The 13,003-nt window shown below is 36.8% G+C and overlaps 1 protein-coding gene and 1 pseudogene across 1 annotated transcript; one reads left to right on the plus strand and one right to left on the minus strand.

The window, feature by feature from the left end:
• LOC113914451 (olfactory receptor 4C46-like) lies at window positions 1–930 on the plus strand. Its single transcript, XM_027579677.1, has one exon. It carries the CDS (start codon window positions 1–3, stop codon window positions 928–930), a length of 930 nt encoding a protein of 309 aa, XP_027435478.1.
• A 9,702-nt stretch (window positions 931–10,632) lies between these two features.
• Window positions 10,633–11,414, minus strand: LOC113913580 (annotated as a pseudogene).
• Between the last annotated feature and the right edge of the window lie 1,589 nt (window positions 11,415–13,003).

Below are 13,003 nucleotides of genomic sequence, written 5' to 3' on the forward strand. Positions count from 1 at the left end.
ATGGTGAATAGGAACAATGTGACAGAGTTTGTTCTACTGGGGCTCACAGAGAATCCAAAGATGCAGAAAATCCTATTTGTTGTGTTTTTGTTCATCTACATCATCTCTATAGTAGCAAATGTGCTCACCGTGGTCACTGTCACTACCAGCCCATTACTAAGGTCCCCCATGTACTTTTTCCTGGCCAATCTCTCCTTCATTGACGCTTGCTATTCTTCTGTCAATAACCCTAAACTGATCATAGATTCACTCCGTGAAAAGAAGACCACCACATTCAATGCATGTATAACTCAAATCTTTGGGGAACATTTCATTGGAGGTGCTGATGTCATCCTGCTCACTGTGATGGCCTATGACCGCTATGTGGCCATCTGCAAGCCACTGCACTACACGACCATCATGAATCGGAGGGTGTGTGGCCTGCTAATGGGAGTGGCATGGGTTGGAGGCTTTCTTCATGGAGCCATACAGATCCTCTTTATCATCCCTTTACCCTTCTGCGGCCCTAACGTCATAGATCACTTTATGTGTGATCTGAACCCTTTGCTCAATCTTGTCTGCATTGATACCCACACTCTAGGGCTCTTCGTTGCTGCCAACAGTGGATTCATTTGTGTCTTACTCTTCCTCCTCCTGATCATCTCCTATGTGGTCATTCTGCACTCTCTAAGGAACCATAGTTCGGAGGCGAGGCGCAAGGCCCTCTCCACCTGTGTCTCCCACATCACAGTGGTTGTTCTATTCTTTGTTCCCTGCCTATTTGTGTACTTGAGACCTGCGACTACTTTATCTATTGATAAAGCAGTTGCAGTGTTCTACACTCTGATAACGCCCATGTTAAATCCGTTAATCTATGCCTTAAGAAATGACCAGATGAAAAATGCCATTAGGAAATTGTGTAGTAGACAAGTTATTTCAGGTGAGAAATAAATATGCTTGAAGCTCATCATTGATTCAATGGAAACAAAGGTCAAAAGACATTTTGGATGATCTCAGCAAAGAATACTTACCAAATAAAGAAAAGAGTAAATTGCTATGAATGATAGATTCTGCACTGAGTGGAAGAGAAATGTGTGCGAGAAAGAGAAAACCTAACTGCAGACTATGCTACTATATATATACATATATATATATACAGTCCCTACCTATAAATTCTAACATATCTTATTAAGAATTCTGCTCATTTTAATACAACAGTGTTGATGACAACATGTTGCCTTTAAAATTATGGTATAAAATGACTATAGGGTTATAAAAGCAAAGAGCCATTTAACATCTGTGGGTAATAAAGATTACCCCAAGTTTCCAAATTTCCTTGTAGACTTCAGAGTCATTTTGTATTGCTCATGTTACCCATCTTTGGCTGCTAACCCATCAGAAAGAATGATGACTCAAATAAATGAATATCTTATTATTTGAGAGGAATTTCTATTTTTTAAATAAAGTCAGACTCCACAGAGTACTTGATTACTTGTTAAATATATTTTCTACAAAACAGCATAATGCCTGGGGCACAATAAATATTGAACGAGTGATAATGGATAAAGTAAGATGGATACAGTCAAGAAAATGTAGAGCAAAGGAATAGTACTGGACACAAGGGACTTTTTCCTACTTTTCTCTGATTCGGACTCCGAATTCTAGCTAGAGGTCTTTGAGAAACCACAATTTGTTTTAACTCCCGCTTAAACAGTGTAATGAGAAAGAAATTGAAACTGAGATTCTTGGACCAAATAGCTTTTTTTTAAAATCTATTTTGAAAAGTATTTACTTAGTTTGAATAAATTAATTGCAAATAAAAATTAGCTACAATATATAGCCTGAATAGAAATGACTAGAACAAATACAACACAGGACTTGATTTCCTTGCATTAGTCACAAAGCATGTGACTATCTAGAAAACTTCAAAATCAATTATATTTCTTTGAAAAGGGGATAACAGCAGTTACTGATACATCACAACTAGTAAACTTATAATACAAGTTTCCTGACATGCATTTCCTGAGTGAACCCAAATGATCATTTTTAAAAACAAGGAAATTTTGACAAGTTGAATTAAAGTAAAATAGTTCATGGCTTCTAAGCAACAGGTTTTGTTATTTTTTTTTAAACCAAAAGAAAATTCAGAACAGTATAGTAATAGTTATGATAAATTAAAGCTATACTACCACATACGAAAATTTGCTACAGTCAATTATTACACAACTTGTGAACTAAGGGAAAAACAAATCAAAAGATTAAAAAAAAGATTCTGTCTAATCTAAAAGTGTACTGATTTCTACAAGTGTCACAAAGGGTTTGATGTAGTGCAACTGTCTACACTTCCTTTGTGGTGCATTAAAAAAAGGGGAGGGGAGGGAGTGAAGAAACGTTTTCTTGCTTCTTTAAGCAAAGAACTTATTGGAATTAGAGAATAAACATACCATGCAAGTATGTTCCCCTACTTGGACCAAATAGCTTTTTTTAAAATATATTTTTAAAAGATTTTATCTATTTATTTGACAGAGAGAGAGAAAGAGGGCACAAGCAGGGGGAGGGTCAGGCAGAGTGAGAGGGAGAAGCAGGCTCTATGCCTAGCAGGAAAATGATGTGGGGCTGAATCCCAGGACCCCGGGATCATGACGTGAACAAAGGCAGATGCTTAACCTACTGAGCCACCAAGGCCCCCTGCAAATAGCTTATCTTGATACTCTCCCTACTCTCAGTAAGATTTCATCATCTTATGAATGTGAGCTGTTCATGTCATTTTCCTCTGTTAATTTACTTCTTGGTAACATTTCATTATGAAATGCTGTTTTATAAAATATGTGGCTCCATCAACAAACAAAACAACTCCAGGATAAATATACTCCATTTATTCCTCCCATCCCTCAATCATTAATACATAGAAATTTCTTGAGCCCAAAAAATATATCAGACACAGTGATGGTTGCTGGGGCTTTAAGTAGTGAGTAGAGAGGAACCAGGGTCTTGTTTTCAAAGAGCATTGTATTCACTGAGAGATACCCAGAGTGGAGCAGAAAATGACAAAACCATGTTATAAATGTTCTGAAGAGAGTGGCAGCACAGGGTGCTATGAAAGCATCCGAGGGACACACAACAAAGACCAAGGAAGATTTCCTAGATGAAAGCACATCAAAAGGGGTACAAAAATTGAAAGGGAATGAATAGGCATGTGTTGCCTTAGAGGATTTGCAGGAGAGGATGCATAACAAAGTCCAGTGGGTGAAAAAGGGTATGCAGAAGATCTAATCATTTCAATATGTTGTGGCTATTGGCCCATCTATTCATTCAATAATCAATTACTGAGCCCCCACGGTGTGTCAGGTTATAACCTGGACACTGAGCTCCTAAAAGTATAATTAGTAAGATAGGAAACTGGAAAGTTAATGACAGGGAAGACCAAGAAGAGTCTCACCATTGTGTTAAAGCTGAATGCCAAGTACCATGGGGAACACACTGAAAAGGTCTTCCATACCTTTTCATGACCTGTAGCTCATTTCTCTTGGCACTGATTAATATTCCACTGTTTGATGTTGCAGTTTATCTATCCTAACCTACTGAAGGACATCTTGGATGCTTCCAATTGTATGGACAATTATGAATAAAGCTGCCTTTAAACATCCGTGTGCAGGCTTTTTTTGTGGACATAAGTTTTCAGCTCCTCTGGAAAAATGTCAAGGAGTGAGATTGTTAAATTGTTTTAGTTTTGTAAGAAACTGACAAACTGTTCTCCCAAATGGCTGCACCATTTTGTTTTCCTACCAGCAATAATCGAGAGTTCCTGTTGCTCCACATCCTCACCAGCCTTAATTGGTGATGGTGTCCCATATTTTGCCATCCTAATAGGCATATAGTTGTAAAACCTCTTTTGAGTCATTTGCTTATCTAAAATGTGCAGATTAATTAATTCAAGAAGGCTCATGGACTTGGAGCCAATTGGTCCAAACCTCATAATTAAAATATGACAGGTTCAGAATCTATGCCATGTTTGACCTGACATAAACATATTGATCCCATCCATCATTGTGAATTCTAAGATAAAAAATGTGTGCTTTGGTCAATTTATGTTGAATTCTACATACAACACTGTTCTTACATAAAGTTAGATTTATTCCAAGGACAATGAGCCATTACCCACAGTTTTTGAGGAGTGAGCAATGGAATCAGAATTGTCTGTTAGAATGCTGTTTCCTTCATTCTTCAGGTCTAAGGACTCATATTTTCCAAGTAGACCCTTTACAGCTCAGAGAAAAATGTGAATGCCAGATTTCTGGATGGGAAGGAGTGAAATAGCAAACACGTGCTTCCACATCGTAAGGTAGTAAAGATGGAAAACAGAATCCTCTCTGAAGAGACTGCACAGCTACTAAGGGAAGAAATAGAAGGAATGAGATTAAAAATGGGGGGTAAACTCAGCTGAGGTGAGCAGTAACAAGAACAATTACCATGAGAATTGTCATTTCTGGGTACAGGATGGAACTGAAGATCCAAGTTTTATACACATTGACAGCGACTGCTGAGACATGAAGGAACCTGCAGAGCTTTTGTCAGAGATGTAGGGAATCTCAAAAACACATCAGTTTTTCCCTTGATTCATTTGCAAAGCCACATAGCATAACCAGGAGAGAAACAGACTTTTTAAAAATGATACTTTTAAAAAACAATAGTAATTCTTCCTTTACCAAACTGTTTTAGAGGTTTATCACATTGTGTTATCGGTAGTTTGTTCCTCTTTAGAATGAATCGTATTCCACAGTATGGATCTACCACATTTTGTATACTTATTCACTAGCTGATAGACATTTGAATTGTGTCCAGGTAATGGCCATAGTGAATGATGAGCTGGAACATTCATGTGCAAGCCTTCGTGTGGACATAGATTATCATTTCCTTGGATTGATACCTAAGAGTGGCATTGCTGAGTTATGTGATAAGTGTATGTTAGCATTTTAAGAAACTACCAAAGCGTTTTCAAAAGTGGTGGCGTTTTGTTACATTTCCACCAACAATATATGAGCATTCTCATTTCTCTACAACCTCACACATACTTGGCATTGTCAGTCTTTTTAAATTTAGCATAGAGTTGTTCAGAATATTATCTTATGACTCATACTTTCTGTAAGGTCCTTAGAAATAGTATTCTATTCATTGTTGATACAATCTTTATCACTTTCTCCTTTGTTTTTTTTTTTTGTCTTATTGAATTGGTTAGCACTTTCAGTATAATATTGAATAATGTTAATATGAACTAGTGATCCTAAGTGTCAATTCTTCTTCCTGATTCCAAAGGAATAACTTTTAGTATTTTACAATTCAATATGTTGTCTGTTCTGACATATTTATAGGTAATATTTTGGGCATAGTTTCAATTAGACATTTTTTTCAAGTTTTTATTTAAATTCCAGTTAGCATACAGTGTAATATTAGTTTCAGGTGTAAATTTAATTTTTTTCTGTTTATTTATTTTTGTTTCAAATTTTTATTAAATGCAAGTTAATTAACATACAGTGTAATGTTAATTTCAGGTGTACAATTTAGTGATCCAACACTGACATTCAACACCCAGTGTTTTGGCTAAGCTCAAGTGTAGTTACAATTAGCTGATAACAAGTCATCTATTGATGTAATAATGTATTTTATGTTTTAACACAAGCTAGGGATTTCCCTCTAAACATTGGTATACTTTTTTATAAATAGTATTTGTATTAATTTTTTTATTATTCTCTAAATCTATTATGATTTATTTTCACTCAGTTTTTATTAAAAATGTTTCTGAATTACCATATATTTGAGATTGACCATTATTCTTTTATTATTGTTTTGTACTTTAGCTGAATTGTCATTAGATAAATTCCTCTGAGTGGCTCAGATAATTTGACACTTGTTGAGAATATACTGTGGCATAAAATAGGATGAATTCTTTTAAATAACTCCTATTCACTCAATAGCTGATGAGCAGAGTCTTTTATATATCCATAGTTTGCTGCTTCTTACTTGGATCAAATTCTCTTTTTCTCGCTATTCTTCCACCTGTATACACATTCAGATTTGTAAATGTTTCAGTGTTGGAACTTCTATCGATATTGAATGATTTTAAGAATTGATAATGGTTCTTGCCTTAAGGTCTGTGTTTTAAAAGTACATACAATAACAAAATAATATCAAATATATATATAATCTTGCTGCTTTGAATACTACTGCATTTTGCGTACCTGGTTGGCTCAGTTGGTTAAGTGTCTGCCTCCAGCTCAGGTCATAATCCCAGGGTCCTGGGATCCAGCCTGGCATAGGTCTCCCTGCTCTGCGGGGAGCCTGCTTCTGCCTCTCCCTCTGCCTGCCACTTGTCCTTGTGCTCTCTCTCTCTCTCTTTCAAATAAATAAATAAAATAAATATTTAAAAAATAAAAACCAAATACTACTGCATTTTGACTGCTCTATCTTTTTCATGCTTTCAATTTCTATTTTTTCATGCCCTAGGAGTTCGGTGCATCTTTTGTAAAAAGCACCTATCAATTGATGATGTACAGTCAACAAAAGACATGTTTCAAAATATTCAGAGCAACTCTACTCATAATATCCTTGAATACAAAATGCCTGAATGTCTAGCAACAAAAGAATGGATCAGTTGTCCCATATCCATGCAGTGCGAGACCCCAGATCAACGAAAATAGTTAGGAAACAGATAAAACATAAAGAATGAATCTCATGAACATACTAATGAGAAAAACAGTCACTGAAGAGAATAATCTGCATTACTATTTTTCTACAAATTCAAACCCTAGGTAAATTTAATCATTTTTGTAGATGAAAGTAGTGATTGCTTTCTGAAGGTGGTCATTTTCAAGAATTATGAAGAGGACTTCAAGTGTACTGATAATTTGTGACTTTCAATCTGATTGCTGATTACATGATATTGCTCATTTTATTGATCTACCCATTCTACACACGAAGATGATCTTTATTCTAGTAGAGAAGTTGGTCATTTTAAGTACATGGCCTTTCAAACTTTAGACTGAAAAATGTTTTATGATGTTCTTTCAAAGCATAAAATCAAATCTTGCAATAGTTTTGTTTCTTTATTAGTAGCTGTTGAGGAGGCACTTTGTCCAGTTTCTCCTTGTTATAAAAACTCTACTTAATTTTTTCTCCCTCATTATTTTTTCCTACTATTCATGCTTCTTTGCACAGTGCCTCCAGAATGCTTGTAGCTCCTGCATCACATGTGGCTAATCTAAAGCTGTTCCAAGGGCACCTGGAACCAAGGTGCATTCACTTAAGCCTCTGCCTTCACCTCAGATCATGATCCGTGGGTCCTGAGATCAAGCCCAGGGTCTGGCTCCCTGATCGAAGGGGAGTCTGCTACTCTCCCTCTCCCTCTGCTCTTCCCCTACCCTCCTGTGTGCTCTCTCAAATAAATAAAATCTTTAGTAAATAAATAGATAAATAAATAAAATATAAAACTCACTATTGTAACTACCTTCCTTCTCATAACATTCCACTCTCCAGTTCCTTCTCTGTCACAATTGCTGTGTTTCTTAAGAGATCTTATTTTAAATGATATGAAACATGAGTAAAATGTCTTACATTAAAGTTGCAAGGTTTTAGTGTATTATATATTTTCACTAGAAAAACTTTTTCAAAAGAAGCTTTTTTAGTTACAAGATGACTTCATTTCAGTATTGTGCTGCAATGTATTTGTAATTAATAAACTTTATTTTTTAGAGCAGTTTTACTTTCACCACAAAACAGAGCAGAAGCTACAGAGATCCCATATAACCCCTGTCCTCCTCACTGGAACAACCTCTCCCTCCAGAGTGCTACATGTGTTACAATCAACAACACAACATTATCTTCCCAAATTCAGTTTAAATCAGTGTTCACCCTTGGTGTTGTACATTCTGTGGGTTTTGACAGGTATCATAACACTATCCAATATTCAGGGACATATGGAACAGTTTCACTACCCTAAAAATCCTCTGTGCTCCACCTATTCATCCCTCTCCCCTCCCTAATTCTTGGCATCTAGGGACTGATATTTTTGCTGTTTCCATAATTTTGCCTCTTCCAGAATGTCATATATAGATGGTCCCCAACTTACAATGGTTTGATTTGTACTTTTCCAACTTTACAATGGTGTAAAGTGATATGCATGTAGTAAAAACTGTACTTTGAATTTTGAATTTGGATCTTTCCCTGAGCTGCTGACATGCAGTACAATCCTCTCTTGTGATAACTGGGCAGGGGCAGTGAGGTGCAGCACTCAGTCAGCCAAGCAATCATGAGGGTCAATGATCAAGACACTTGCAACCAATCTGTACCCATATAGCCATTCCTTTTTTCATGAACAGTACACCATTTAATAAGTTACACGAGATATGCAATGCTTTCTTACAAAATAGGTCTTGTATTCTATGACTTTGCCCAACTGTAGGCTAAAAATGTAAGTGTTCTGAGCACAGTTATAGTAGACTAGGCTAAGCTATGAGTTTTGGTAGGTTGGGTGTATTTCATGCATTTTTTTAAGATTTTATTTATTTATTTGAGAGAGAGAGAGAGAATGAGAGATAGAGAGCACAAGAGGGAAGAGGGTCAGAGGGAGAAGCAGACTCCCTGCTGAGCAGGGAGCCCGATGCGGGACTCGATCCCAGGACTCCAGGATCATGACCTGAGCCGAAGGCAGTCGCTTTACCAACTGAGCCACCCAGGCGCCCTTTCATGCATTCTTTATGTAAGATGTTATTTTCAACTTATGGGGAACCGGGGTGGCTCAGTTAGTTAAGCGGCTGCCTTTGGCTCAGGTCATGATCCCAGTGTCCGGGGATCAAGTTCCACATCAGGCTCCCCACTCAGCCAGAAGTCAGCTTCTCCCTCTCCCTCTGTCCCTCCACCCTGCTCATGATCTCTCTCTCTCTCGCTCACTCTCAAATAAATAATAAAATCTATAAAAAATAAAATTAATGAGTCTTAAGAAAAGATATTTTCCACTTATGGATTTATTGGGACATAACTCCCTTCTAAGTTGAGGAAACCTGTAGTTGAATCATACAAAAGGTAGCCCTTTCACATTAGCTTCTTTCACTTCGAAATATGCATTTATGTTTCCTGCATATATCTTCTTACCTTAATAGCTCAGTTCCATTTAGTGCTGAATATTATTCCATTCTCCAGAAGTACAATAGTTTATTTACTTATTCACCTACTGTAGGGCATCTTAGTTGCTTCCAAGCTTTGGAAGGTTTGTGATTCTGAATAAAGCTGCCATCAAAATAACCATGTGCAACCAAAATGCATTAGTTTTTTCATTTACTTTGCGGTTAAATCACATCTTATTTCTGTTTTGCTAGTTTGCGTGCTCTCTTTCTCTCTTTCTCCCTGTCATTGAAATAAGAAAAGTCCTTGGTTGAGGATCCAAGGACTAATCATTTGTTTATCAATTTAGGCACATAGGCGTGAAGAACACATAAATTTTAATATATAGTTCTTTAACTTTATGGGAAATGATACTATACTCTGGCCAATAGGTGGAATGCCAGGAAGTGTGTTTCAGCATTCAGAATTGTAGATTCTCACTCTGTCTTCACTATTTATTATTATTGATTTCAGTGGGACATCAGGAGAGTTGACCCCAAGGAACCACTTTAAAACAGATTTTACTTGGGGCACCAGGGTGGCTCATTTGTTTAAGAGACTGCCTTTGGCTCAGGTTGTGATGCCAGGGTCCTGGGATGGAGCCCTGCATAGGATCCCTGCCTAGGGCGCCTGGGTGGCTCAGTTGGTTGGGTGACTGCCTTTGGCTCGGGTCATGATCCTGGAGTCCTGGGATCGAGTCCTGCATCGGGCTCCCTCCTCAGCGGGGAGTCTGCTTCTCCCTCTGACCCTCTTCCCTCTCGTGCTCTCTATCTCTCGTTATCTCTCTCAAATGAGTAAATGGAATCTTAAAAAAAAAAAAAAGGATCCCTGCTTAGTGGGTAGTCTGCTTCTCCTTCTCCCTCTATACGCTGCCACGCCTGCCCCCCGGATCCAGCTCGTACTCTCTCATGAACTCTTTCTCTCTCTCAAAAAAAATAAATAAAACCTTAAAAAAAATAAAACTATTTCTACTCTAAATATTTATTCATTTGCACAACTGATTTCTGTAAGAACTAAGGGATATATATATGTGTGTGTGTGTGTGTGTGTGTACACATATTTATATATATTCTATCAGAAATTTGAATTAATTCTTTAATTTTAGATGATTGCTTTTTCTTTTCTTTTTTTTTTTTTAAGATTACAGCTTCTGAACTACCAAAGAATGTCTGTCACTGTGTGGTCTGGCCTCTAAGTGCAATGTATTAACAAGACTATCATTAAAATATTTCCCTTTATAATTCACTAATAATATACAATGGTTTATTTGCTTTAGCTCAATTGTTTTTCATGAAGGTTCCCCTACGTATCCCATCTCAATACCCCGCAAAATTAACTTAGTTTCCGATTACTTTTGGTATGCAAGAATCAGTACTTGTTCACTGATCACTGTAAACCGGTGGTCCTACTGCTGGCCTTCACTCCCCCCATGACACAAACCCCATGAGAGAGTCCCTGCCTTGTTCACTCACATCTCCCTCTTTTCTTTATCAGAGTTGCTTATGCCATAAACTTCTTGTTAACTGTGTGTTTCCTTTGAAAATAATGATGCGCACAAAACTTTTTCATTGCTTTTTTTATCTCTGAATTTCTCAGACTATAGATTAGGGGATTGAACATAAGAACAATGATGGTGTAAAATAGAGCAAATATTTTGTCCTCTGGAAAGTTGTAGGTGGTCTAAGGTAGATAAAGATTGCAAGCCCAAAAAATAAGGTGACCACAGTGATATGAGACCCACAGGTGGAGAGTGCTTTGCATCTTCCCTCAGCTGACAGATTTCTTAAAGTGAACAATATTGTCCCATAAGAAACAAATAGGACAATAAAGGTTACTAAGGAGACCATACCTGAAAAGGCAACCACAAGGACACCAGTGATGTGGGTATCAGTACAGGCAACTTTAGCAAAGGAAAAATATCACAACAATAGTGATCAATTTCATTAGGACCACAGAAGGGCAAACCAATTGCAGTGGAAAATAGAGGGAAGGCATGGACGGCCCCACCAGCCCAAGCAGCTAACATAGGAGATTGCACCATTTCCTGTTCATGATAATCACATAGTGGAGAGGTTTGCAGATGGCAGCATAACGATCAAAGGCCATGGAGGTAAGAATGAAGAACCCAATGCTTCCAACGAAGTGCATTGTAAAGACCTGTAACATGTAATTACTGTAGGAGATGGTTTTTCTTTCCACTAGCAGGTCACAATTAACTTGGGTGTAACCGTCGAGGTGTAGCAGATGTCCATAGCGGATAAGTGGCTGAGGAAGTAGTACATGGGTTGGTGAAAAAGAGGGCTGCATTGGGGCACATGGGTGGCTCAGTCGTTAGGAGTCTGCCTTTGGCTCAGGTCATGATCCCAGGGTCCTGGAGTCGAGCCCCACATCGGGCTCCCTGCTCAGTGGGAAGCCTGCTTCTTCGTCTCCCACTCCCCCTACTTGTGTTCCCTCTCTTGCTGTCTCTCTCTCTCTCTCTCTCTGTCAGATAAATAAATAAAATCTTAAAAAAAAAAAAGAGGGCTCTATTGAATGGAGACAAGGATCAGAAGGTTTCCTGCCAACAGGGCAATATAACAGAATAAGAGCACAAAGCAAAATATTTCTATGTTCTGGTCATACGAAACTCCTAGAAGTATGAACTCTGAGATGTTTCTCTGGCTTTTCATATATTTGACTTTAGTGTATGCTTCCCTAAGGACTTACATTGCTGAAAGAAAGAAAAATAATTCTAAGTGAATATTAACTGTATGAACATTATATATAAAATTAATTAAAATGCATATTTTCATAAATAGTGTCAAGAATTATTGTTCTTGATTTATTTAATTGAGCTGGTTTTTCTTTTATGCTATCTTTTATAACTCTATCATGAAATATTTTTACAATGGCAGTAAACAGAATAAATATATATTTTACTCAATATTACTAGTAATTATTTAAATATTTAAATACTATTTTGAAAATACATGTTACTACTATTAGCTATACTTTTAGATAAAGGACAGCTAATTAGATTATTTATCTAAAATAAAAAAGTTTTTTCCATATTTCCCAATTTTTATAACTTACACAAAAAATGAACTATCTTTCTTTGAAAGTATCTGAGAAAATTCCCTTAATTTTCTGGGAATGAATCCTGAAGAAATGCACATTTTTTCAACTACTGAACTATAAGATGTGTAGAGCATACTACACTTTCCTACCTGGTCAAACATTGTCAATGGGTCGTGTGAAACCAATGGAATTGCTCTTACATTAAAAAGCAAAGAATAATTGAAAACAATGCAGCAAAAGAGAGAATATCAATTAATGATTAAAATCTTGAAAAATATTCAGGAAACCCATTCTTTTGTCATATTTATAATTCATGAGTTAAATACAATTTAAAAAATACATGCTGTCATTGATTTTGTGATAGCAGTTGATAAAGGAAAGATAAAACTGTTGAATTGCCCATGTATTTTTGAACGATGCACTTGTCCTGGCTTTGGCAGAAAATTTCATATTTTAGATACAATCTAAAGATCCAATGCCAATAAAAGGGGATAATCCTGAAAGTAACTTGAAGACACTCTTCCTGGTGAGTTAGAACTCAATGATATTTGTTGCAATAATGAATAAATGAAAAATTCAGGAATTCACATCTCTGTATCTAATGTATAATTACGTCACAGAGGGTTCCGCAGTTAACTGTAACTAAGGAGTACTGAAAAGCTTTAGGAGTGTGAGGATCATTGACCTATCTTCTACTTACTGCAACTGATACTAATCTTTGCTTATGAGGTAGAAACAATGTTAATTTTTCAGATATACCTAATTACTAAAACAAATTGATTTACAGGCAACTTTTAACAAAGTAGACTGTGGA

The sequence above is a fragment of the Zalophus californianus genome, chromosome 11, assembly GCF_009762305.2.
Source record: "Zalophus californianus isolate mZalCal1 chromosome 11, mZalCal1.pri.v2, whole genome shotgun sequence".
NCBI classification, from domain to species: domain Eukaryota; kingdom Metazoa; phylum Chordata; class Mammalia; order Carnivora; family Otariidae; genus Zalophus; species Zalophus californianus.

Coding starts and splice junctions, on each gene's coding strand:
- LOC113914451 (XM_027579677.1), top strand. CDS start 1: ATGGTGAATAGGAACAATGTGACAGAGTTTGTTCTACTGGGGCTCACA.